This window comes from Ictidomys tridecemlineatus, chromosome 11 (assembly GCF_052094955.1).
Source record: "Ictidomys tridecemlineatus isolate mIctTri1 chromosome 11, mIctTri1.hap1, whole genome shotgun sequence".
Taxonomy (NCBI): domain Eukaryota; kingdom Metazoa; phylum Chordata; class Mammalia; order Rodentia; family Sciuridae; genus Ictidomys; species Ictidomys tridecemlineatus.
Window position 1 is genome coordinate 80,386,225 of NC_135487.1, and position 23,891 is coordinate 80,410,115.

The 23,891-nt window shown below is 31.9% G+C and overlaps 1 protein-coding gene across 1 annotated transcript in view; it reads right to left on the reverse strand.

The window, feature by feature from the left end:
* Positions 1 to 23,891, reverse strand: part of Dpyd (dihydropyrimidine dehydrogenase) — a 778,600-nt gene that overhangs the window by 535,521 nt on the left and 219,188 nt on the right. The window contains exon 8 of the mRNA XM_078026796.1: positions 14,969 to 15,056. Coding sequence (XP_077882922.1) covers positions 14,969 to 15,056 — 88 coding nt within the window. The remainder of the gene's footprint in view (positions 1 to 14,968; positions 15,057 to 23,891) is intronic.

The following is a 23,891-nucleotide window of genomic DNA, read 5'->3' on the forward strand; positions in this document are numbered from 1 at the left end:
ACTTGTACATTGTTGCTGGGACTGCAAATTGGTGCAGTCAATTTGGAAAGCAGTATGGAGATTTCTTGGAAAGCTGGGAATGGAACCACCATTTGACCCAGCTATCCCCCTTCTCGGTCTATTCCCTAAAGACCTAAAAAGAGCATGCTACAGGGACACTGCTACATCGATGTTCATAGCAGCACAATTCACAATAGCAAGACTGTGAAACCAACCTAGATGCCCTTCAATAGACGAATGGATAAAAAAATGTGGCATTTATACACAATGGAGTATTACTCTGCATTAAAAAATGACAAAATCATAGAATTTGGTGGAAAATGGATGGCATTAGAGCAGATTATGCTAAGTGAAGCTAGCCAAGCCCTAAAAAACAAATGCCAAATGTCTTCTTTGATATAAGGAGAGTAACTAAGAACAGACTAGGGAAGAAGAGCACGAGAAGAAGACCAACATTAAACAAGGAGGAGAGGTGGGAGGGAAAGGGAGAGAGAAGGGAAATTGCATGGAAATGGAAGGAGACCCTCAGGGTTATACAAAATTACATACAAGAGGAAGTGAGGGGAAAGGGAAAAATAATACAAGGGGAGGAATGAATTACAGTAGTGGGGGTAGAGAGAGAAGAAGGGAGGGGAGGGGAGGGGAGGGGGGATAGTAGAGGATAGGAAAGGCAGCAGAATACAACAGACATGAGTATATCAATATGTAAATCAATGGAAGTGTAACTGATGTGATTCTGCAAGCTGTATACGGGGTAAAATGGGAGTTCATAACCCACTTGAATCAAAATGTGAAATATGATATATCAAGAACTATGTAATGTTTTGAACAACCAACAATAAAAAAAAGAAAAACAAAAAAAGAAAAAAAACAGCATAACAATAGTATTCAAGAGTGTAAACATAAACCCTGAGATCAAAAAATTGTCTAAAATTACTCTCCCCTCTTATTTTCTGTACCAATCAACCTGCAGTGGTAGAGACTATGTATTCAGTTATTCTGCATGATGAAAATTTATTTAATCTGTAAGAAGGACTGATTTTATGTTTCCATAATGCATAATGCATATTTTCTTACAAGACCTTGGGGGAATACAATGTTAACTCTGAGGATGCCAAAAAAAAAAAAAAGATCCGTTTGTTTAACAGTTGTAAAAATAATTTTAAGATTTGTTAAAACAAATGCTGATACTATTTTTGTTAAAATAGAAAATATACAAACCCAGGAACAAAGCTTTATGGAAGAGCAACTTAAAAAGAAGCAAATTGCAACAAATGTTATTTTACTTATTTATTAACTTTTTGCAGAGTTTTCTTTGGTTAGTGATAAAAAGGGAGTGAATTTACATCTCACTTTATATGATGAACATGTCTCTCTGAAGTAAATATCAATGAATTTTGTAAAATATGTCATATGTTAATTCTTGTAGAAGAAATTTGTTTAAGAATCCCAAGATAATATTTTTGAAGTAAAAGATTCTCTTTCCCAATTGATCTCTTTTCTAAATACACATATATTATACAGAATTTCTTCCACAAGTTATATTTTCATGAATGAGGAATATCTGAACTTTTCAAGTCAACTCATTAGCAAACACTATCATTTTGGATAGTATTAGAAAACATGGCTCTGTATATCCAACAGCTGACACTAAAATGTAGTGCTAAGAAGTTCAGTCCTTAAATAGGCTAGCATAACTTCTTTCTAATCATAGAGACTCCTCAAACCACAGGGTATTATAGCTAACATATGCCATTGTCAAAGGAAGGGTGGGCCAACAAAATAAAAAATATGCCATCAATAAGCTATGGTGAAGTAATATCCTTAGATGTGGAATTAGAGTTATGTTCAGTGCAGCATACTTCAGGATAACACTCTGTGGTATCGACAGTCATACAATTTGCTGGGCTGCAATTTCCTTTATTCTGTCTAGGATGGTCATGAAGACCAGTATGTAATTCTGTCAATGCTATGGTTCAACATAATACCTGTAAGTTGCTATTTATACTTTGACTTCATGTTGCTTTCTAACCCTTCTACAGAAAGAAGAATCATAAGGTGAAAATAACTTCAGGATAATGTTGCCTTCGCAAAATATAAACTTTTCATTTTATATCTCCCTCACTCTTCCTTTCACAAAAAGATGACTGCAAGTTACCTAAGTCTGGAAGCTAAGAACATACACACATACACACTCACACACACACACACACACACACACAAACACACATACACACATACACAAACACACACACACACACAGGACAGGGAGCAGAAAGACAATACCAATACCTAACTATAGTAGAAGGCATTAATAGAGAAATATGAGATTTCCTTAACATGAAAAGTCCAACACTCAAGAATATACTACTATAATTGGAAACCTCACAGTTCAGACCACTCTCTAGTGACTCATAGTCAGTCTTCTCTAAGCCCAAATGGTCTTAATAGTACAGAAATTTTCTTGCAGAAATTCTTGTCAAATAGCTACAAAAAATGCACTAAGGGGGAAAAAAGAGAATAATATAACATTGATTTAATTTTCTCTAGAGTGCTCCATTAACTAAATATTTCTATAGTCAACAGTGGAGAAAAAAATGCACACACAAAATTCCAATAATTCATTACTTGATTATATCAGATGGTTTCTTTAGAAAATAACTTTGTATACTAAAATGGTCACATTTTAGTAATTACAAATATATATTAATATAATAAATGATCACACCTCTAAAAAAAGTGAGAAGTATTTTAATCTTTACATTTTTTTTACTCCTTTAATTTGCATTATTCTAAATAGCATAAAAGCAAACCTTGATCCAGTTTCAGTAAAAAAGGACAAAAAATTAAACCAATCTTAAATGTATTTTTATAGTAAATCAAAAAGATATTAAACTTATATATACATTTTGATCTACCATTTTGCACAGAAGAATGTATCCCTGACTAAGCATATTACATTAAACTTCAGAAAAGCCACAAATTCTATTCATTAGTTTTTTTTTTATTTTCTTACTCTATATTCAGATGAGTTTGTCTCCAATTAATGTATCAGTAATACCTTTTCTATTGTATTCAATGAACTTTATAACAAACATGCTCTTGTTTGTCTTTTATATCAAGATGATTGATATGCTTGTATAAAAGTTAAAGGCTTGTTCTAAAATAATCCCCAGATTACTTCCCTAAACACTAGAAATACAAGAAACTGTGGTATGGAGGTCTCTTTGTTACTTCCTGGCCAAAGACAAAATAGGTGATAATTATTAGAGTTCATAATGATGAATAGAGACAGAGAACCACAAAGTGGAAAAGCAAGTGGAAGAGGTTTCACAGAGAAAGGCCTAGCTTGTTATCTCCCATTAAAAATTGGTAAGAACAATAAAGCCAGGCATTAATCATAATTTCTAAGATATACCTTGAGAAATGGCAATAAAGTTATAGAAGACAAATTAATTTCAGTTCTCACTGATTCCCTCTGTGATTTAGATTTGTGGATTTTTAAAAATTATGAAATAAAGTATGTTATCATTTACTGGACATGTTAGTATTTACTGAAGATTTACTTTAAAAGTGTAAAACAGTACACCTGAGAAAGGAACAAAAATAGCAGCTTTATCTAAATAATGTTTCTAAAACTTAACATAGGCATGGCATTAGGAAAAATCTGCTTTTGAATTTTTCTTTTAAATAAACTACTTGCTAAAATCATAACTAAGACATGAGGAGCCCAAGTGCTTTAGTGAACACTAAAATGTAGGAATTCACATAAATTAACTATTTTAAAGTGCTATTACCAAATAATTCGTTATGAATGTACTTTTTGCTTTCTAGCTAGGACCTGATGCTCTTAAAATATGTTCTACAAAGTGGCATATATTCTCAAAACAATTCAAGTTTATTAGGCTTGAATAAAAAGTTAATTTGATTATACAAAAGTTAATTTGATTTTTTTGAATTATAAGGCACATAGATTTTTACTTAAAATATTTTTCTTGTCTCAAAGCTAAAGAAAATAATAAGCAATTGATATTCTTAAGTAATTCCTTGATGCATAGCCTGCTAAGCAAATCTGCCCCCACCTATTCTTGTTAAATAAAGTTTTGCTGACACATAACTACTCATTTCCTTATATATACTCTATATCTGCTTTCACACTACAAAAGCAAAGAGGTGATAGTTGCAGAAGAGGTTATATGGCCTACAAACATGAAATATTTGCTATCTATTCCTTTACAGAAGAACTGTGAAGCTAACTTGCTTTTTTTTTTTTCAGTAGTTAGAAATTTAAATTAGAAGATATTTAAGTTCTCTCAATAATTACCCCTGGGAATGTAACTCAATAGTAGGGTCCTTGTGTAACATAGATGAGGCTCTGGGTTGGAAACCAGAACCACAAACAAAGAAAACAAAATAACTTTAAAAATATAATCTCTCTTCCAAACTGATATTCCTACTCATTTTGGTCCTACCCCTTCATCTGTTTGATTTGGAGTCCATTTAAGGCCCTTACAATATCAGAAAGATAAATATCAATTTTTATGAGAGAAGTTCTTATTTAATAATTCACTTTGTTGATTAACTCTACACTTCACCAATATGTAGTTCAGTTCAAATCCAGATTCTAGTACTTGAGAAAGTTATCAAACATCTTATGCATAATTTACACATATGTATGCTTATCTATCTATGAAGATACAATACCAATCCAAAATTATTTTGAGAATTAAAAATAATGTGCAAAATTAAAAATAATGTTGGCCAATATTCTAAGAAATGTTTAGCTATATTTACTATGTTTACAATTTTTTTAATTGCACTGAAGAAGTTTTATTATTTTTCTAAATGTGCTGTAAGTTTTTTGCAATTTATTGTCCTTTGGAGACTGCCAGGTATATTGTATAAGTTTCCACATACACTTTAAAATGCAAGTAGCCAATAGTAACATCAAAGAAATAAGAACAGGGAAAGCATGAGACTATTGTATGACTTTACAAAAGACAAAAGAAAGTCTGTTTTCTTCTAATTAAAAAAAATATTTCCCAGGCAAATATTAGATAATCTTAAATTTAGTCTTTTACTGATAATTGTCTGTGAATACAGACCCTAAGCCTCAAAAATCAAAACTACCATGTAAATTAAAAAAAAAGAAAAAATGGAAACACAAATAATAAGAATGAAAGGATCCAAGGTAGACATTTTTTAATTAAATAAATATCTTTCTTTCCATAAATTGGAAGTATTAACATAATCTTTGACAGACTAACCCAAATATCAATATCTTATTCTCCAAATTTAACTTATGAATTAAAAGTTGGATGCACAATTTATCTCAGTAACACAAGCAAAGTGAACATCTGTTAACTTTCTGCCATGTAAGCTGTGTGTGGTGGGGGTGGGTGTGAACAGAGCCTCTGATGTGTAAGTTCCTTCCATCTGCACACCAGGTGGCACTGCATGGCTAATCAGAAGAGGATAACATACATCAAGAGTCCTTACACATTTGGAGATAAGGAAGCAAATAAATCAAAACTTTGCTTCAAAAACTTTCCATAAACGTGTTAATATTTAAATTAATCATTATTTCACTACTGTTTTCCTATATAGCAATTCCAAGTTTAACTTATAATATTACTAACTAATGTGAGCATAACAAAAGGAGAAAGTTGTAAAACCAAATTACATTCTACCTGGGGAATTGAGAACTTGTTCCTTGAAGAACTCAAAGGCAAGATCTGGAGAAAAACTTATTTGACAATAATTTCAACTATACTGCTTCTAAAAAAATACTACATAAAATACTGTGTGTTAATAATATCTTTTAGAAGACATTTTGTCTTGCTTCAAAGCACATAAATTTTAAGCATGTAAAGTCAAGTCAAAGAAGTTGTTTATACATCAGAGTATTAGTGTATTTTATCTAATCCTGCCAACCAAAGATGGTGTAGCCTAATCTGTATAAACAGGAAATAAGTAATAAATAACACAAAAATTATCCTGAGAAGTTTCATATTTCTGTACTAGAATATCTCTAGAAAGAAATATAAGTATGTAGAACTATACCTAGTTTCCTCCAACTTGCACATATCTCTGGCATTTCCATATTATTTTTCATGCCTTTCTTCCTAACCCCCTTTCTTTCTTTCTGTGTTCTTTGTTTTACCAAATTTTAATGAGCAGTTGTTCACAAAAGGGTGAGATAAGCAGAGTTGTAGGGTTTGCAGTGTGAAAATAGCTCTCCAGTATTGTACCTCCTAGCTTTAATTGAAAATCATTATCATTTGTACATATGCGTTCAATGTAGTCTTGAATTATTCCACATTCAACATTATCGAATTGGAGGGAGGTACTATGACATCTTTAATTCTCCTATGATGATATCCAATTCCTTGGGGACCTATAGGTTTGTTAATTATTCCAAAATTTATACATCAACATCAAGATCCTATCTCTCAAGGACAAGCCAGAACTCTTAAGATGATTGCTACATTAAAAAAAATAACAATATGATGATGTTCATGAACTGAAAATGGGTGTACCCTTAAAAGTCCTATTTTGAAGCTCTAACACCCAATCTAATGACAGTTGAAGATGTGGCCTTCGAGTTTAGATTAAGTTTAAATGAAGTCATTAGGGTGGGGTCATATCAAAGGATTAGTTCATTTATTTAAAAAGAGAAAATATACCACAACCCTTTTTCTATTTGTACATGAACAAATAAAAAGCCATGTGAGGACACAGGAAGAGGACTGCCATCTGAAAACCAGGAAGAGGGCCCCATCATAGCCAATCATGCTGGCACCTATTCTCAGACTTCCAGCCTCTATGTGACATTTTATATATCATGCCAAGCTGACTGAGACTATGTCAATAATATATTTCAATAAAATATCCTTCCAGTAGTTTAATAATTTTCTCCCATAGAAAAATTTTTTCTGGTGACCATAAACAGAAGTTCAAAGACCACACTTCATTTACTTCCAATAATTTTCCAATTCTCTTCTCAACTGATTTGTAAGAGTTAACTAAGCCTCTGGGAACTACTAAAAGAAAACTAATTTTGAACAATGAAAAGACCAAAAATTTTCTCCTTCTTTAATTTAGGCAACTACCTAAGTGAAACACACATTTAATCCAGGGAATGTATATATAAAATATAACAGAAATTCCTCCATGTCTTCATAGCAATAAATCCAAAGCAGATAAAAATGTTTGAAATTTTAAAATATATTTTTAAGATTTTCTAAATAAAAAGAATAAAGGCTATAGAGCATTGTAAGAGAAATCTATTTTAATTAATTAATTAAACATTTATTGATCATCAATAATGTATAAGAGTTTCTATCAACATAAAAGCCACTATTTTTAAAAGATTGTCTTAAATGCTTTTAAGAAAATAAAATCTACCTTTAAAATTTAACCAAAAATTCTCAAAGAAAACATGTACTATTCATCATAATAGTGTAATATTTGATGATGATTAGGTACAAATGTAAAAATGACTTAAGAATGGCTTTAGTGGTTAATCAGAACCAATGAACATTGCTTTGAATACTGTTGAAAGAGAGAGAGAGAAAGATATGAATGTGGACGATGCCTGGAAAAATACAGAGAGAGAGAGATGGGAGTGGGTGATCCTTGAAGAGATCCACGAATGTTAAAAGGCAAAGTGAGCATGTATAGCCACAATACATCTACAGAAGATACAACACAGCTTTTCATTTCTTCCATTGTTTCTCTTCTGTTTCCTCTCAATTGTTTAAACTTCAGAAATACTTTTTTGATGCTTTACTATGTGTCAATAAATGTGCTGAACTTGTGGAATACAAAAATGAAAATAAATCCCTGATCTCATAAGCTTTTAATGTACAGTATTGGTGGTGGCCAGGAGAGGAATATATATATATGCGCACAATGAAAAGAATAAAAAGAATATTATATTTATTCCTATAAATGACATGAAACAGCTCATTATATATGAACACAGAATGAGCACTTATCTTAGCTGGATCATATGAGTCCCATGAAGGAAGTGTCATTCCTGATGAATATTCTAAGCAGCATTGACTTCAGCATGTAGAGACAGACTGCAAGATCTCTGTCCATAAAGGAAAGACTAGAGAAACAATGCTGGCAAAATACACCTTTGGAAGAATAGATAGATACGAAATGGTGGGAGAGGTTTATAAAGTGGTAGATTTAAGGTTAAAAGGATAAATTCAGACAGCTATTGTAGCCATTGAAAGTGACAGTAAGACAATTTGACATTCTGAGCACAATAAAAAGCAACTAGAAATATCTGAGCCTTTAATAGAATATCATATTACAAGGAGAATCAGCATGGTTTAGAAGGACAAAGAATCATAGGGACAAGCTATTATTGGTGTGATTCGCACTGTGTTCTGCTATTGAACTACTGTGAAATCAGTATCTGCTTGAGGAGCGTAGGATTAGATTCAGAGGTTTTCAAATGTGCTTACCTGAATATCTAAAGATAAGGGCTCAAAGAATCCAGTGCTATTGATTTAAATGCCTTTAAAGAGATATCACCAGTGTTTCCTCACGTTCATTTCATTTTTTTTTCTTATATGCTTCTAAAGGTGACTAGCCCCTAGTACCTGCTTCTACAGATTAATATGCTCTTTCTATAGACATGTTAATACTATCAAAGAATAATTGCCCTACATCTATTTTATCTCCTTCTGGGGGCTTTGTGTGAACTCATTAAGAGATGATTTAATGAAATCTCAGCTGGAATTCTATTTCCCTCATTTTCAAATTCTTGGGAGCCATCTCACAATTATACCAGAGTACTTACAAGTGACACTAGATTAAACAATATTACAAATTAAAAAAAATCAGATTGGCAAAATATTCATGACTTTTTTGCTTACAATTAAGTCAGGTTTATTATTTTTAAACAATCTATTCATAAATGTGGATATCAACTAAACAACTTCAGCTTTTATATGGGGACAGAGGTAAAATGGTAGTCTAAAATCTTTATGGTATTTTCTTCTAAATAAATAAAAAGCATTCATGATTATGTACAATTTAGAAATTTCTGATTAAGAAGCTAATTAAGAATAACTTCTACAGAGAAGAATTCTGCCTCTAAGAAGACACAAGAGATTTAACTAAAGGCCACACTGTAACAAATTTAATACCACAATCTCTCAATGGATTTTATTTAATTGTAATTATCTTTTCTTCAGCTGTTATAATATTTGAGAATCTTCACATTCAAAAAAGATTCTTCTATGGTAACTGAAAAACCAATTGGTGTTAACAATGAAAATAGTGAGTCTAAATATAAAGACTAATTTTTCCAGACTATAAGGTCACCATGTTCCAGAACCTTCAATAGGATGTTACAATGTCGGCAGGTGTCATCAGGTAACATGCTGGCTTTCAGTCTTGTCTGCAGCAGCCTTTTATGTTGAAATATGAACATTTGCATTTGTTAAAATTTTCCATCCCTCACTGTAAAATTGATTTTCCACATTTAGTGACCACTTACTAGTTTTCTTTTACTTTTCTTAACTTTAATTTTCTTATCCATAAAAATGTGTAATAATATCCACCTCTAGGGCTATTTTAACAGTTAATAGGATAGACTATTTTAAGAATTAAGTCTGAAACAATATTAGCTATTACAGCAACTGCTATCCATAAAACCAACACTGATATCACTATTTCTACTTATTATTTCATTAATACAATAATATTGACTTCATAATAATGTAAACTATATTTTCCCCTGGATTTGGTCAATGTTGCAATGCTCCAAAATTTCCACCTACTAAAAAATAATATACATTTATTTTGACAAATCATCAAAGTGTTTTCATTAAAATCAATAATTTAAAAATGTTTCAATTAAAGAGTTCCTACTATGTTTCAGGCACTTTGCTAGGCTACTGAATATCTGTCAATTAATAAGGCAGACAGAACATTCTGCCTTTAAGAAATTAACTTCAAGTAGTGGAAGCCAACATATGACTAGTCAATTATAACAAAGGGAAATAAATGATATACTAAAGTACAGACTCTGAACTGGATATCCAGAAAAGGAATAGGAACACAGTGGTGTGGAGATGCACTGAGGAAGAGTTTGCATTTATTCAGCCTAAAGAGTAAAAGCAGAAAAAGGATGTCCAAGTTAAGAACATAGGTATGCAAATAAAGATGGATCTAGGTTCATGTCCAAAAAACTGAGGCAGAAAAAATGTAGATATGGTAAAACTGAAAAAAATTCCAAATGGCTAAAACACATAAATTACTGGATAAGATAACTGGAGACATAAACTGTGACAAATCATGAGAAACTTTGTCAGTTGTTTTTTTGTTTGTTTTGTTTTGTTTTTTAATTTTAGTGGTTCTGGAAATTGAACCCAGGGTCTTGAGCTAATAAGCACATGAGCCATCATTGAGAATTTTTTTTTTAATCTAGAAGCAAGTGGGATACTATAGGAAATTTTTAATGAGAGAACAACAGGATGAGATCTGATTTAGGCAAAACCACTATTTCTGCTATATGGGTAATTGTGACCAAAGGGACTAGTTAAGGGGCTACAACAGTAGTCCAGCAGCCTTAAGAAAGGGTAGTAGTAGTGATACATCACATGAAGCAAATTCAAAAGAAATCTTTGGCTAGACATAATTAAAGCATTTGGGTTATTCAGCTCTATAGTATCTGTTTGCACTCCCTGATTCATGGTATGAACTGTGACAGTTACCAAGGATTTCACTATGTTCTCCCCTATAACTCCTTCTGTCTCCCACATTTTATAACAAAAATCTTGAAAACCTCATCAGAAAAATACACAAAGTTTAACAAATTATGTGAGGGTGTCTTAGTAAGTTCTTTCTCTTACTTGGCCACTTAGATTGTTTTCAGTACTACCATGTTTTGTGAACATATGAGATAGAAAATAGCATATAATGAATACTTCAAAAGAAAAAAGCAAAAACTGAGAGTCCAGCTCAGTGATAAAGTTGTTACCCAAGTAAAACACTGAATTCAAATTTCTTTATTATTTTAATTATTAGCCTAATTTTAATACTGCAATCATTCAATACTTAATTTACAAAATAGTTGATTATTGGTGGGCATTGGGCATACTACGGGAAATAAAAGGTGACTACTACAAAGTCTAGCAGTGGATATCAAATTTTGACTATTAAGCCACATTTAGAAAAATCTTTTTATATACTATGCAGTTTTTGTGTACAAGCACTTACATTAAATACACAAAATTGGCTAGACATGGTGAAAGATGCCTAAAATCTGCACAACTAGGGAGGATAAGGAAGACTGAAAGATCAAGATCAGCATGGGCAACATAGCAATACCTTGCCTTAAACTAAAAAAATAAAAAGGGCTGGAGATGTAGCTTAGCAATAGAGCACTCATGGACTCATGGGTTTAATCTCCAGTTCCCCCCCCCCAAAAAAAAAAAGAAAAGAAAGAAGAAGAAAAAGTAAACCTCAAAACTGAAAAGCTAAATGTAATATACTTTGATATTTTCTCTTCTGTTGTTTTCTTCTTATTTTTGTAAAATAAAAAATGGTCATAATCTATTATATTAATTTCAATACTAACCAAGGTGAGCCAGCCACCTGGTTTAAAAATCATTTTTAAAATGTCTTATATAGAGAATGCTCTAATATGCTACTTCTGAACAGTGACAGTAACTCCCTGTGCAGATGCTTTTATCACAGTAAAACTCCCCCAAATTCAGTACGTATTAAAAAAGAACAATTATTGCAAAGATAACTCAATCTAACATTGACTAAGACATCAGGCTTTATTTCACTACTTATAAGAGACTAAACCTCTCAGGGTTAAAGAGATATAACTGTTTAAGACTCATGATAATATACATACAATTAGATAAAGACTTCATGGACTTCGTTTGTATTGTTAGGAGAAAATCTAAAAGTGACTTTTCCCCAGCAATATTACATGTAATATTTGAAATAAGCAGCCATCAGAACACACTTATGTTAATACAGTGTGCTTACTGAATGAACCTTACTGTCATATTTAATATGCATATTTTAGGTAAAATAGTATAGAATAAGACAGTTGTTAAAAGCACAAGATATCTATAAGTACACAATCCCAACTATACAAAGAGAAGGCATAACCATTTTTATAAGCTAACTACGTAGCCAATATGAAAACACTAAGTCATAGAGTACTTTTTCCTTTTGCTATTAAGTATGATACTGACCTCATGTGTCAAATATCAATGATAATGTATACCTGTACCAGAAAACCTCAGGCGTCTCTATCCTCTATATCCATTATTCTCCTTCCCTGTAATACTGGATGTTTAATGAGGATTCTGTTCACCTTGCTACAAACAAACAAACAACATATCCCAGCATCATCCTTTGCTGTAAGGTATGTCATATAACCATGTTATAGACAATAAGGTGAAAATGGAAGTGAAATGTACAACTTCTGCATCCTAAACCTAAGAGGAAGGAACTGCCTTTCTTCCTTTCCCACTTCTGCTAATAGGAATGTGAACACGGTTACCCACCAAAGACCAAAGATGGAAGGTAAGTATTAAAAATGGCTCCCATTGTTACAGGAGAGACTACTGAGGACAGATTGATTGCTCATTGTTTCAGCTTCTGTTGTTTTCTTAAAGTGCCCAAACCTATACCCAAAGCAATACAAAATCCTATGCTGCTATTTATTCCTCCAAATTCAGTGAGAAAGGGAGGATAAATAAGTGAGTGAAGTTTAATTATTATATAGAAGCAAGGTTAATGAACAAAAGCATGTAAGGTTGTGAGGCTGTCCAGGTAACAGACAGTTCTGTTCTAATAGAAAGGTCATAAATTCCCAAATCAACAATCAAGAGTGTCAAATAAACATTTCCTAGAGGATGAGGCTACTTGTCTTCTGCAGACTAAAGATTTTTTTTTGACAAGATGAAACTTTCTTTTATATATTTCATACAAAATACTGAAACAGAACATAACTGCATTCCTCACATCACTACACTAAAATGTCAAAAGATTCAGTGCTCAGCATGAAAATGCACAGCAACATAACTATGAAAGGACACCACATTTTAAACACTGCATTCACACAGTGCAGAGTCAAATGGAGACCACTGTATTATGAAAGGGTATAGCACTATCAAATAACTGAAGTAAAGGAGCTCAATGGAATAAATAAAATAAAAACAAGAAACATGATTATTTTCGATAGAACATGTATCTTAATTTTACTGTTACAATTACTAAGAGTTATAAACCATTTAATACAAATTTTTGTAACACTTTATTTCTTATGAGATTAACTTGATGATATTTCAATATACTAATTATTTATTTGGCCCCTATTTCCTTAGTGCAAACATTCTTTGTGGAAAAAAAAAGTTCATAGAAATATGTGCAATTGTATTAGTAGATACTACTCCAATAGTGGAAACTACATATTTTAGTATAACTGCTGTTGGAAAGCTCAAAGATAAACTTTAAATAGTTGATAACATCACCAATATTTGATACCTAATGCCTAGCTAAATTTCCCATTTACAATGAAACTATCATTTTGAATGTATGTTTGTTGATAGTAACAAGAACTTACAAATTGCTAGTATTGGTATAATATACTGTATGGTATATACTCGCTCTATTTCTTTAAATTATATTCTCAAGATAAATATAATGTTGTAAAATGAAACCAAAGTCACCTCTGAAAATAAAATCTAGGGAAAATAATCTGTTTTCCCCTTCCTATTCTTGAATTAATTACACAAATATTGAAAATAATACAGAAAATATTGATGATACTGGGACTCACAGGAAGGATGTTCAATACTGACACTTAGGAACTGGAAGCCAGTGCAAATTTATTTCCCTTCCCCAAAATTTTCATCTAAATAAAACTAGTGACAGTACTTCCCTTAGACTTGATACCAATTCTTTCATAATATGTTGCTTTCTAAAAAGAAAAATCTAGTGGGTGATGAAATATTAGTGATCATTTCAGTCTACAGATGCAACAAAAGAGGAGACCCCCCCAAATAAATGAAACGCAGCATGTGATCACTTAAAGAGATGTGAGAAGAAGATGTGAAACTTTACCTCTCTATGAAGAGTTATTATTATGTATGTATGCTCAGAGAGTGTAAACTGCAGAAGAGAAAAACTAAGAGATATGAGAAATAAATTCTATTAGAGTGGTAACAATTTAACATACTCAGTTTATATGTCATCATTGTCTAGAGTATAATCATATGAAATAATAAATACAAAGATTATTAGGCAAAAAATTCAAGTATTTGATCTCTATGTTTCTCAAAATAAACAATAGTAGAAAAAAATGTTAGAAAACTCAACATCCATGGGGTATGTAGGCAAAATAAGGAGCTATAGTACAAACAAGTGTGTCTGCATCTAGCTCAACAAAGTCCCTGGGACTTTCAGAACTATGAACATCTTTAATTTCAGCTGAATACAAAAAAAAAAGAAAGAAAGAAAGAAAAAAAGTAAGAAAAAAAAGAAAAACAAGGCAAAACTTTCTAAATGTTCTCAGAAATTTAAAAAAATAAATAGAAAAAGAGGTAATTTTTCAATTATTAGTAAATTACATTACATTATCATAGAAAAAAGATATTGCATCTACACTTATCTGAGTTTCCATTTCATGATTTAAAAAATCTTTGCTTTCTAGAGATACCCACTATCTTTCATTACCATGATGTGGTAAGAGAATCGGAAGACAAAAGACCATCTTGCCAAAGTCTATCCATAAAGAAGATGAAGCAGCACAACTAAGTATATATTGGAAATTTAGTTATATCACCAATCAATACTGTCTGTTATTCTGTGGACAGATACAACTTTCAATAAAAATGTCTCAATGCAGTCATTTTTGTGGATAATTTCAGGAATTTTTTAAAAACACAATAAAAATATTTATAAGTAAGCTACTCACCTATTCCAATGAATGCAGCTTTGTAGCCATTTTCTTTCAAAGTGTTGAGAGTCATTTCATTCACTGAAAGACTTTTACCACAAATTATCTACAAGAAATAACATTTTGAATAATGTAATTTTTAATAAAAACCATAACACTTAACATTAAAAGAAATTTGACAAAAATCTATATATAATATTTCATAAATAATATGTAGAAATACTTTTATCTTCTACTATATAGGCTTACATAAAGAAAATATAATATAGGGGATGGGGTTGTGGCTCAGTGGTAGAGTGCTTGCCTAGCATGCATGAGGCACTGGGTTTGATCCCCAGCACCACATTAAATTAAAAAAAAAACAAACCACTAGATAAACAAAATAAAGCTGTTGTGCCAATTTTTTAAATGAATCTTTTAAAAAAGGAAAATATAATATAAATGTTTTATGAATAGAATATAAATATATTTTATTTAAGGGATAAATGTAGAAGAAAAGGCAGTATAATTAAAATCAAATCAGTAAACTTTCCTAGCTTGCTTAATATGTTTGAAGCATTATGCAGGGTACTTGAAGCAATAAAATGATAAATGATATGCCATACCTGCTTCCATTTAATCAACTAGGGGCAGAAAGCCTACACAAATAAATAATTACAACAAAAGACAATGTGACTGCCATGTGCATATGGGAGTTCCAAGAATGGAAAGATGAATTCTAGCAAAAGATCATAAGGATAAGAATGCAGAGGAAGTGAGAATTCAACAGATACAGAATAGACAAAATTTGCACAAACCACATTGGGTAAGATGAAGAGAGTCAGGAGGTTTAGGGTAGTCACCTCCACTAAAAGTCACAGTACTTTGTTCAATCCCCAGACATGAATCAATTTTCAGATTTGGAACCTGCAGACTGAAAAGGAAGCCAAGTTTCTAGGAAGAGGACACTACAACATCCTGGCAAGTAGATGCTTAACAATTACCCTAATGCCCAGAAGAAACCATGGCCATCTGCCCAGGCAACTATGCACTGGGAAAAGAGGAATAATCAGACATTTTAAGAAATAATAGAGCCAGGTGCTTCGCTGATATTGATACTTGGAAACACAGACTGGCAAACTATGGAAGAGTGAAATAGGGAGGCTGAATGAAATCTGGTTAACAGTGGGTTTTCTCAGACCACCAACCCTGTGAGTGAGTATTCTCCTAGTCTCCAAGAGCATTATTGAAATTGTTTCACTTATCAGTTGAAGTAATCTCCATGTTGCTTCTCTGGTTATGGAATAAGACCTCTATCAACTATCATTGTTAGGAATGTCACATGAAAACTTCTGAAACTTGATCAAGAGAGTAAATCAAACACATATTATATCCAAAGTCTGGGGAGAAAGGAAGGCAGAATGTGGAGAAATGGAAGCCCCTATCAAATCTCCATTTAATTCACCAATTTGGCCCTTGTTGAGATCAGATGATTGCAGGAGGATGAATGTAGACTACTGGAGGCTTATGTAAAGAGTAACCCTGATGCAATTTATGTGATACATGTGATATTGACAAACTTATAATGCCATGGGGGAATTGCATGTGGCCATTGATTTGGTGAATGCATATATTTTTCTCTTCTGATTAGAAAATGAATCATCAACAGTTCACACTCAGGGAGTATAGATAAGAATATTCCTCTACAGTTTGTATCAGAAATATGTCAACTTCACTAATAATATATGTAACCTGTAGCAATCTGGAATTCCTAAAAAAAGTCATCATGATCAATTACATTGGAAAAATCATGCATATCAGATAGCATAAGCAAGAGATGTTAAGTATGCTGAAGATTTTAAGACACATGACTCCAGAGGATGGAAGACATACCCTATAATCAGGGACTAGCCACTTCAACTAAAATGGAAAGCCAGATGCCAGGGGTGAACCAGTATATTCCTTCTAAAGGAAATTTCATATGGCTGCATTTCATATTCCCCATGACAAAGAAGAAAGCAGAATGTCTGGTCAGGTTTGTTGGGTTCTGAAGGCAACATGTTCCTAAAAACAAATGTCTCTACTCTGCACTAGAGAGAATGAAAAGCTTTTACCAGTGAAATAATAATGATTGCAGCTCACACACAAAGTGTTTAAGCAGAGCTCTCTTCTGCTGTAGTCTGACTCAGTCAATCCACATAACAGACATAAGAAGTCTTACAAGTATCCTCATTCTTACAAATGACTATCGGAAAGGACAAAAGATGAAACAACCTTAATCAAAAACCACATACCTAGTATCCTTTCAGAGGAAACATAAAAAACAGCTATGCTGTGTCTCCTGAGGTTAAAGGAAGAATGAAGGGCAGTGCTGGCATCATCAGCAAAGAGAAAGAAGAGGGTATTGCATGTAAAGGTCTACTGAAAATGTAGCATTTCTGGAGCACAAAGTGCAAATCAAGGTTTGGAAAGAGAAGTATGGGGACAAGATGAATTAGACTAGATCATAGAGTGTCACTTTTTTGTCTTCTTAAGATAGTAAATCTAATTTTTATAATATCATATAAGATAACCGTTTGGAAGTTCATAATAAGCAAGATGAGCTGATAACTAAAAACTCTGAAACACATCAAATACCACACTTGTGTCTTTTCTACTTTCATGAGATCCTTTTTTTTTCTTCCCTAGAATTTGAGAGAAAACATATAGCATATGTCTTTCTGGATTTCACTTATTTTGCTTAATATGATGCTGCTCAGTTCTATCTATTTTCCTGAAAAAGACATAATAGCATTCTTTTTTATGGCTAAATAGGGTTCCATTGGATATATGTATCATTTTTTATCCATTCATCTGTTGACAGACAACTAGACGATTATATAACTAGACTATGGTGAATTGTGCTGTGGTAAAGATGAGCACTCACATATTTCTAAAGTATGCTTACTTCCATCGTTTTGGATAAATACCAAGGTGTGGTACAGCTAGATCATAAATTATATCTATTTTCAGTTTTTGAGGAACTTTCATATATATCACCCATAGTGACTGTACTGATTTATAATCCTACAAACAAATAATAGACAACCCCACCTATTGGATGAGAAGGGAAGCAGAAAAAATACTGAACTCCAACAAAAACAATCTTTTAATTTTCCTATGAGACTTTTTCTTTCCTTTTCTTTTTCTTCTCTTTCTCTCTCTCCTCTCTCCCTCACATCCCCGACATTTGTGAAACCAAGTACTTTTCATGGATTAAGTTACTAAAATTGGGGTATATAATTGTATATTACAGTTGAGTTGTGTATTCTTTTATCTCCTATTTTTACAGTTTTATTTTTCTTAATTTTTATGTTTTTTTATTGTACTCTTTCTATTGTCTTCCCAAAATCACTTTCTCTCTTTCCTCCTGCCACTAGTCAAATTCTCTTGATTCCTCTTTCACACTTTTTAAGTTATATTAACTCTATATCCTTACCTCCTACCTCGTTAACACATCATCGTACACTGGACCCCTGGTTCTCTCTTTGTTCACCATCAGAAACTGTAGACCCTTTGTAAATCTGCTCTTTATATTGTAGATAATAAGTAAACTCACAATTTATGTATATTGTAACAAAACCATGAATGTCTTAATAGAAGCTATTTGGTTTAAGGCTGTACATGGTTTGTATTGGGATCTGTTAATATTGTTCTCCCCCTTAAAGGAGAGGTATTGGAACCCTGCAGGGACACAATAAACCTATGGGGTAAAAACTGTAACACCTTAAATATGCTCTGCTAGAAGGGAAGAAAGTACTCCAAACAAACCAAGGTACTACCTTATTAGAATACATGGTCAGAACAGAAGAAGAAATGTCAGAGAAGGAGTTCAGGATGTACCTAATTAAAATGTTCTATGAATTAAGGTGATATAAAGAGAGCAAACACATAGAACAAAAGATCATTTTGGTAAAGTACTACATAAGCAAATACAGGAAGCAAATGATTACTTCAATAAGGAGACAGAGGTTTTGGAAAAAAAAAACAGAAATCCTTGAAATGAAGGAAACAATAAATTTAATTAAAAACTCAATTCAAAGCATCACCAACAGATTAGATCACTTGGAAGACAGACCTCAGACAATGAAGACAAAATATATAATCTTAAAAATAAAGTTGACCACACAGTGAAGATGATTAAGAAAACATGAGCAGAACATTTGAAAATTATGGGAGAAAAGAAAAAGACCAAATTTAAGAATTATTGGAATAGAGGAAGGCATAGAGTTACAAACAAAAGAAATGAACAATCTATTCAATGAAATAATTAAGAATATTTTCCAAACATAAAAAATAAATAGGAAAATCAAATTTTACAAGAGGCTTATAGGACACCAAATGTACAAAATCACAATAGATCTGCACCATGGCACATTATAATGAAAATGCCTAGCATACAGAATAAGGAGAGAATTTTAAAAGCAACAAGAGTAAGGAATCAGATTAGGGTAAAAGCAATTAGAATCTCCTCAGATCTCTCAACCAAGACCCTCAAAGCTAAAAGATCCTGGAATAATATATACCAAGTTCTGAAAGAAAATGGATGCCAACCAAGAATCTTTTATCCAGCAAAATTAAGTTTTAGATTTAATGATGAAATAATAACCTTCCATGACAAACAAAGTTAAAAGAATTTACAACTAGAAAGTCTACACTACAGAACATCTTTGGCAAAATATTCCATGAGGAGGAAATAAAAAACAACAATGACATGATTCTGTACTTATAGGATCTGAAAACTTCCACCAGAAAACTTCTAGAACTAATAACTGAATTCAGCAAAGTAGCAGTACATAAAATCAATACCCATAAATCAAACCCATTTCTGTACATCAGTAACAAATGCACTAAAAGATAAACTAGGAAAACTACCCCAATTACAATACCCTTGAAAAATATTTGAAATAAAATTAACAAAAGAGGAGAAAGACCACTACAATGAAAACTGCAGAATGCTAAAGAAATAAATTAAAGATGACTTTAGAAGATAAAAGAATCACCCTTGTTCTTACATAGGCAGAATTAATATTATCAAAATGACTATACTACCAAAAACACTATTCAGATTTAATGCAATTCTAAGCAAAATCCCAATGAAATTCCTCACAGAAATAGAGAAAGCAATCATAAAATTCATCTGGAAAAATAAGAGACCCAAAATAGCCAAAGCAATCCTTAGCAAGAAGAGTGAAGCAGATAATATCACAATATAAACTATACTATATAACAATAGTAACAAAATGGCATGGTATTGGCACCAAAACAGAGCAATGGCATAGAATAGAAGATGCATAGACACACCCACATAAATATGGTTATCTCATGCTAGACAAAGATGCCAAAAACATATTGGAGAAAAGATAGCCTCTTCAACAAATGGTGCTGGGAAAACTGGGAATCCATATGGAACAAAATGAAATTAAGCCCCTCTCTCACCATGCAAAAAATTCAACTTACAGTGGATCAAGGACTGAAGAATTAGACAAGAGATGCTGTGCCTAACAGAAGAAAAACCAGGTCCAAATCTTCATCATGTCTGATTAGGCCCCTACTTTTGTAACAAGATTCCTAAAGTGCAAGAAATCAATAATCAATAAATGGGATGGATTCAAACTGAAAAGCTTCTTCTCAGCAAAAGAAATAATCAGTAAGGTGATAGAGAGCCTATAGAATGGGAGCAAATTTTTACCACAGGCACATCAGATACAGCACAAATCTCCAGGATATAAAGAACTCAAAAAACTTAACACTAAAAAAAACAAATAACCCAATAAATAAATGGGCTAAGGAACTGAACAGATACTTTTCAGAAAAAGATGTATAAGCAATCAACAAATATTTTTTAAAATGTTCAACATCTCCAGCAATTGGAGAAATGCAAATCAAAACTCTCAAGATTTCATCTCACTCCAGTTAGAATGGCAGTTATTAATAAGATAAGCAAGAATAAGTATTGGTGAGGATGTGGGGAAAAGATACACTCTTACATTGCTGGTGGGACTGAAAGTTGATAAAGCCAATCTGAAAAGCTATATGAAGATTCCTGAAATGGAATCTTTTGACCACCATTTGATCCAGTTATCTCACTCCTTGATTGATATCTAAAGGACTTAAAAACAGCATACTACAGTGATGCAGTCACATCAATGTTTATAGCAGCACAATATACAATAGCTAAATTATGGAACCAACCTAGATGTCCTTCAATAGATGAATGGATAAAGAAACTGTGATATATATATATACACAATGCAATATTACTCAGCATCAAAAGAGAATAAAATCATTTGCATTTCTAGGAAAATATATATTGCTAAGAATGACATGAGAACAGTGAAATGAAATTAAACCAACTATCCCATGTATGTATATAAATACACCAAGTGAATTTCACCTATATGTACAGCCACAAGCACTAATTAAAAAAAATAAAATTCTCAATAAATAGAGGAAGAATCAGTAGAGTAAAGGAAAGGGAACAGGTGGAGGTAGGAGGAAAAAGAAAGGAAAATACTGGGGACTGAATTGGAGAAATTATGTTTGTATAATTATGTCAAGATTAACTCCAATGTTACGTATAGCTATATTGACCTAAAACAGTGATAAAAGAATAAAAGTGGTGAAAGAGATTAATAACCTTGGAAATTTTTTTTAATGATCAAAGTTCTATCTCTTTCTCTAAAAACTCTTTGAGGTTCAAAGCACAAAAAGTTTATGCTTAATAAAAAAGTTTTGTTTCATGACAATATCCTTATCAATTATAAAATAATGAAATGCTTGGAAGTTTATTTTAATTAAGGTTAGCACAACTCTATCATAAAATTCACAAAGAGAACAAATAAAAACTGTAGCAAAACAGAATAAAAATACTCCCCCTAGCTTTGAAACTCTGTAAGGACAAAAATAACAATTTACTACTATCCATAATATTTCTAGATCTAATATTCACTACACAAGTATAAATGCAAAATGAAATTTTAATATTTAAAAACAAATCTAATTTTGCAATTCCAGAAAAAATAAAATATGGTGAAAATTCAATATATTTCAGAAAAGCAAAGATTAATACAATTCAATGTATAACTGTACAGAAGTTTTTAAAATGGTAGTTGAAAATTTAATGCCCTTCATTAGAATTCTTTTAAAAGAGATAAAATTTTGGTAAAAATAGAAAAAAAAGAATATTCTGATGAGACAGATTTAAAATCTGTCTCAGAGACAAGGATAAGAATCATATTTAGCATACTTTTTTTAACATGTTAGACATTCTAGTCATTGAATTAATGAAAGAAAAAATAACATAAATACATAAAATTCTCATTGTTAGTGATATAATATTTGCCTTGCAATATTCGTTTTAAACTGAAGAAAATCATCACTATTAAGTATGAAATAAACTAAAATTATTCAATAGGAAATTTAGCTAAAGGAGATAGTTGGAATTGAATATAAAGAGTTAAACTCTTTTTTTTCTTTCTGGTGAGGGTACTGAGGATTGAACTTGGGGACACTAGACTACTGAGCCACATCCCAAGCCATATTTTGTATTTTATTTAGATACAGTGACTCACTGAGTTTCTTAGGGCCTCATTTTTGCTAAGAGGCTGGCTTTGAACTCATGATCCTTCTGCCTCCGGCTCCAGAGCTGCTGGGACTACAGGTGTGCACCACTGGGCCCAGCTAAGAGTTGAACTCTTCTAGATATGATTACTTTATATTTTGGATGATGGATATGTTTTTAAACTACTAAGAATACAGGATTCAAGTTCAAAAAAATTATGGTTACAGATAGTTCTATCTTTGACTCATGATTTATCAAAAGTAAATTCTGAATAATTATTTACTAAAAAAAATAAAAAAAAACCTATTAGAAATAAAAGGAAAAGAATCCACAAGATAATACCAGACCATGAAGAATCTGGGTGAAAATAGAAAGGGGTTGACAAGTGCCTGCAAGTGCCGTAAAAGCAGGGAGGGTAACTCATCAGTGGATTTGAGAAATCAAAGTGAACAAGAGCCTCTCTGCTTTCCTCTCCTCAGAAATATATATACAATTCATGGTTCACAAAACTAGTTTGACACTACTCTTCTTCACATCTTAGAACAATCTAAGATGTGGCTAAACAAATATTCTTAACATCTGTAGGTTCTCATTTCTTCTCAATAATGCAATAAATTCATAGAGTTTAAAATTCAAATATACAAAATGGTGAAAATTTCTTCCTACAACTTTCCAAAGCAATCTATGCTATCAGATTCTTATATTTCCAGATATACCCATCACTTACATAAACAGATATATTTCTATTTTGCCCAAATGGTAGTAGAATATTTTTGAAGAGATACTAATCATAGCTACTAAAGATATTGACTTTACCAAAGCCACCAAACCATAAAATTAAAAAGTGGCATGAGTATAACTAAAACATATTTTCTATACTCAGTATTTTGTCTATTTCAATACTTTTGAGTTTTCAAATACAAAAAATGTGTATGCTCTGATTTATGTAACATATCTGGTCCTGAGAAAACTGGATGCAATTTTCAATTACTTACTAGATAAATTTTATATGCCTAAAGTAATTTATGATTCACCCATCATTGGTAGTAACACTAATACTACCAATAGTTCAATAGTATTTCTTTATTTAATGAGAATTAAGAAATTAAATTCAAAATGAATGACATTTAAAGAATTTACTTTTGTAAACAATGATCATTAAATTGTGTGTTTTGAACACTTAGTTTTCATAAAGTTGTGAATATATACCCTATTTTTGCTATTGAATTTTTTGTCTATAATTACATGTGAAAATTTGCCCAACCCAACCACTGTTGAACAAAATGTAAATGTAAGTATTAAAGTACAAAACACTGTTTTCAGTGCTCCCCATTTTATTGCTTAATTTAATGTTTTAGT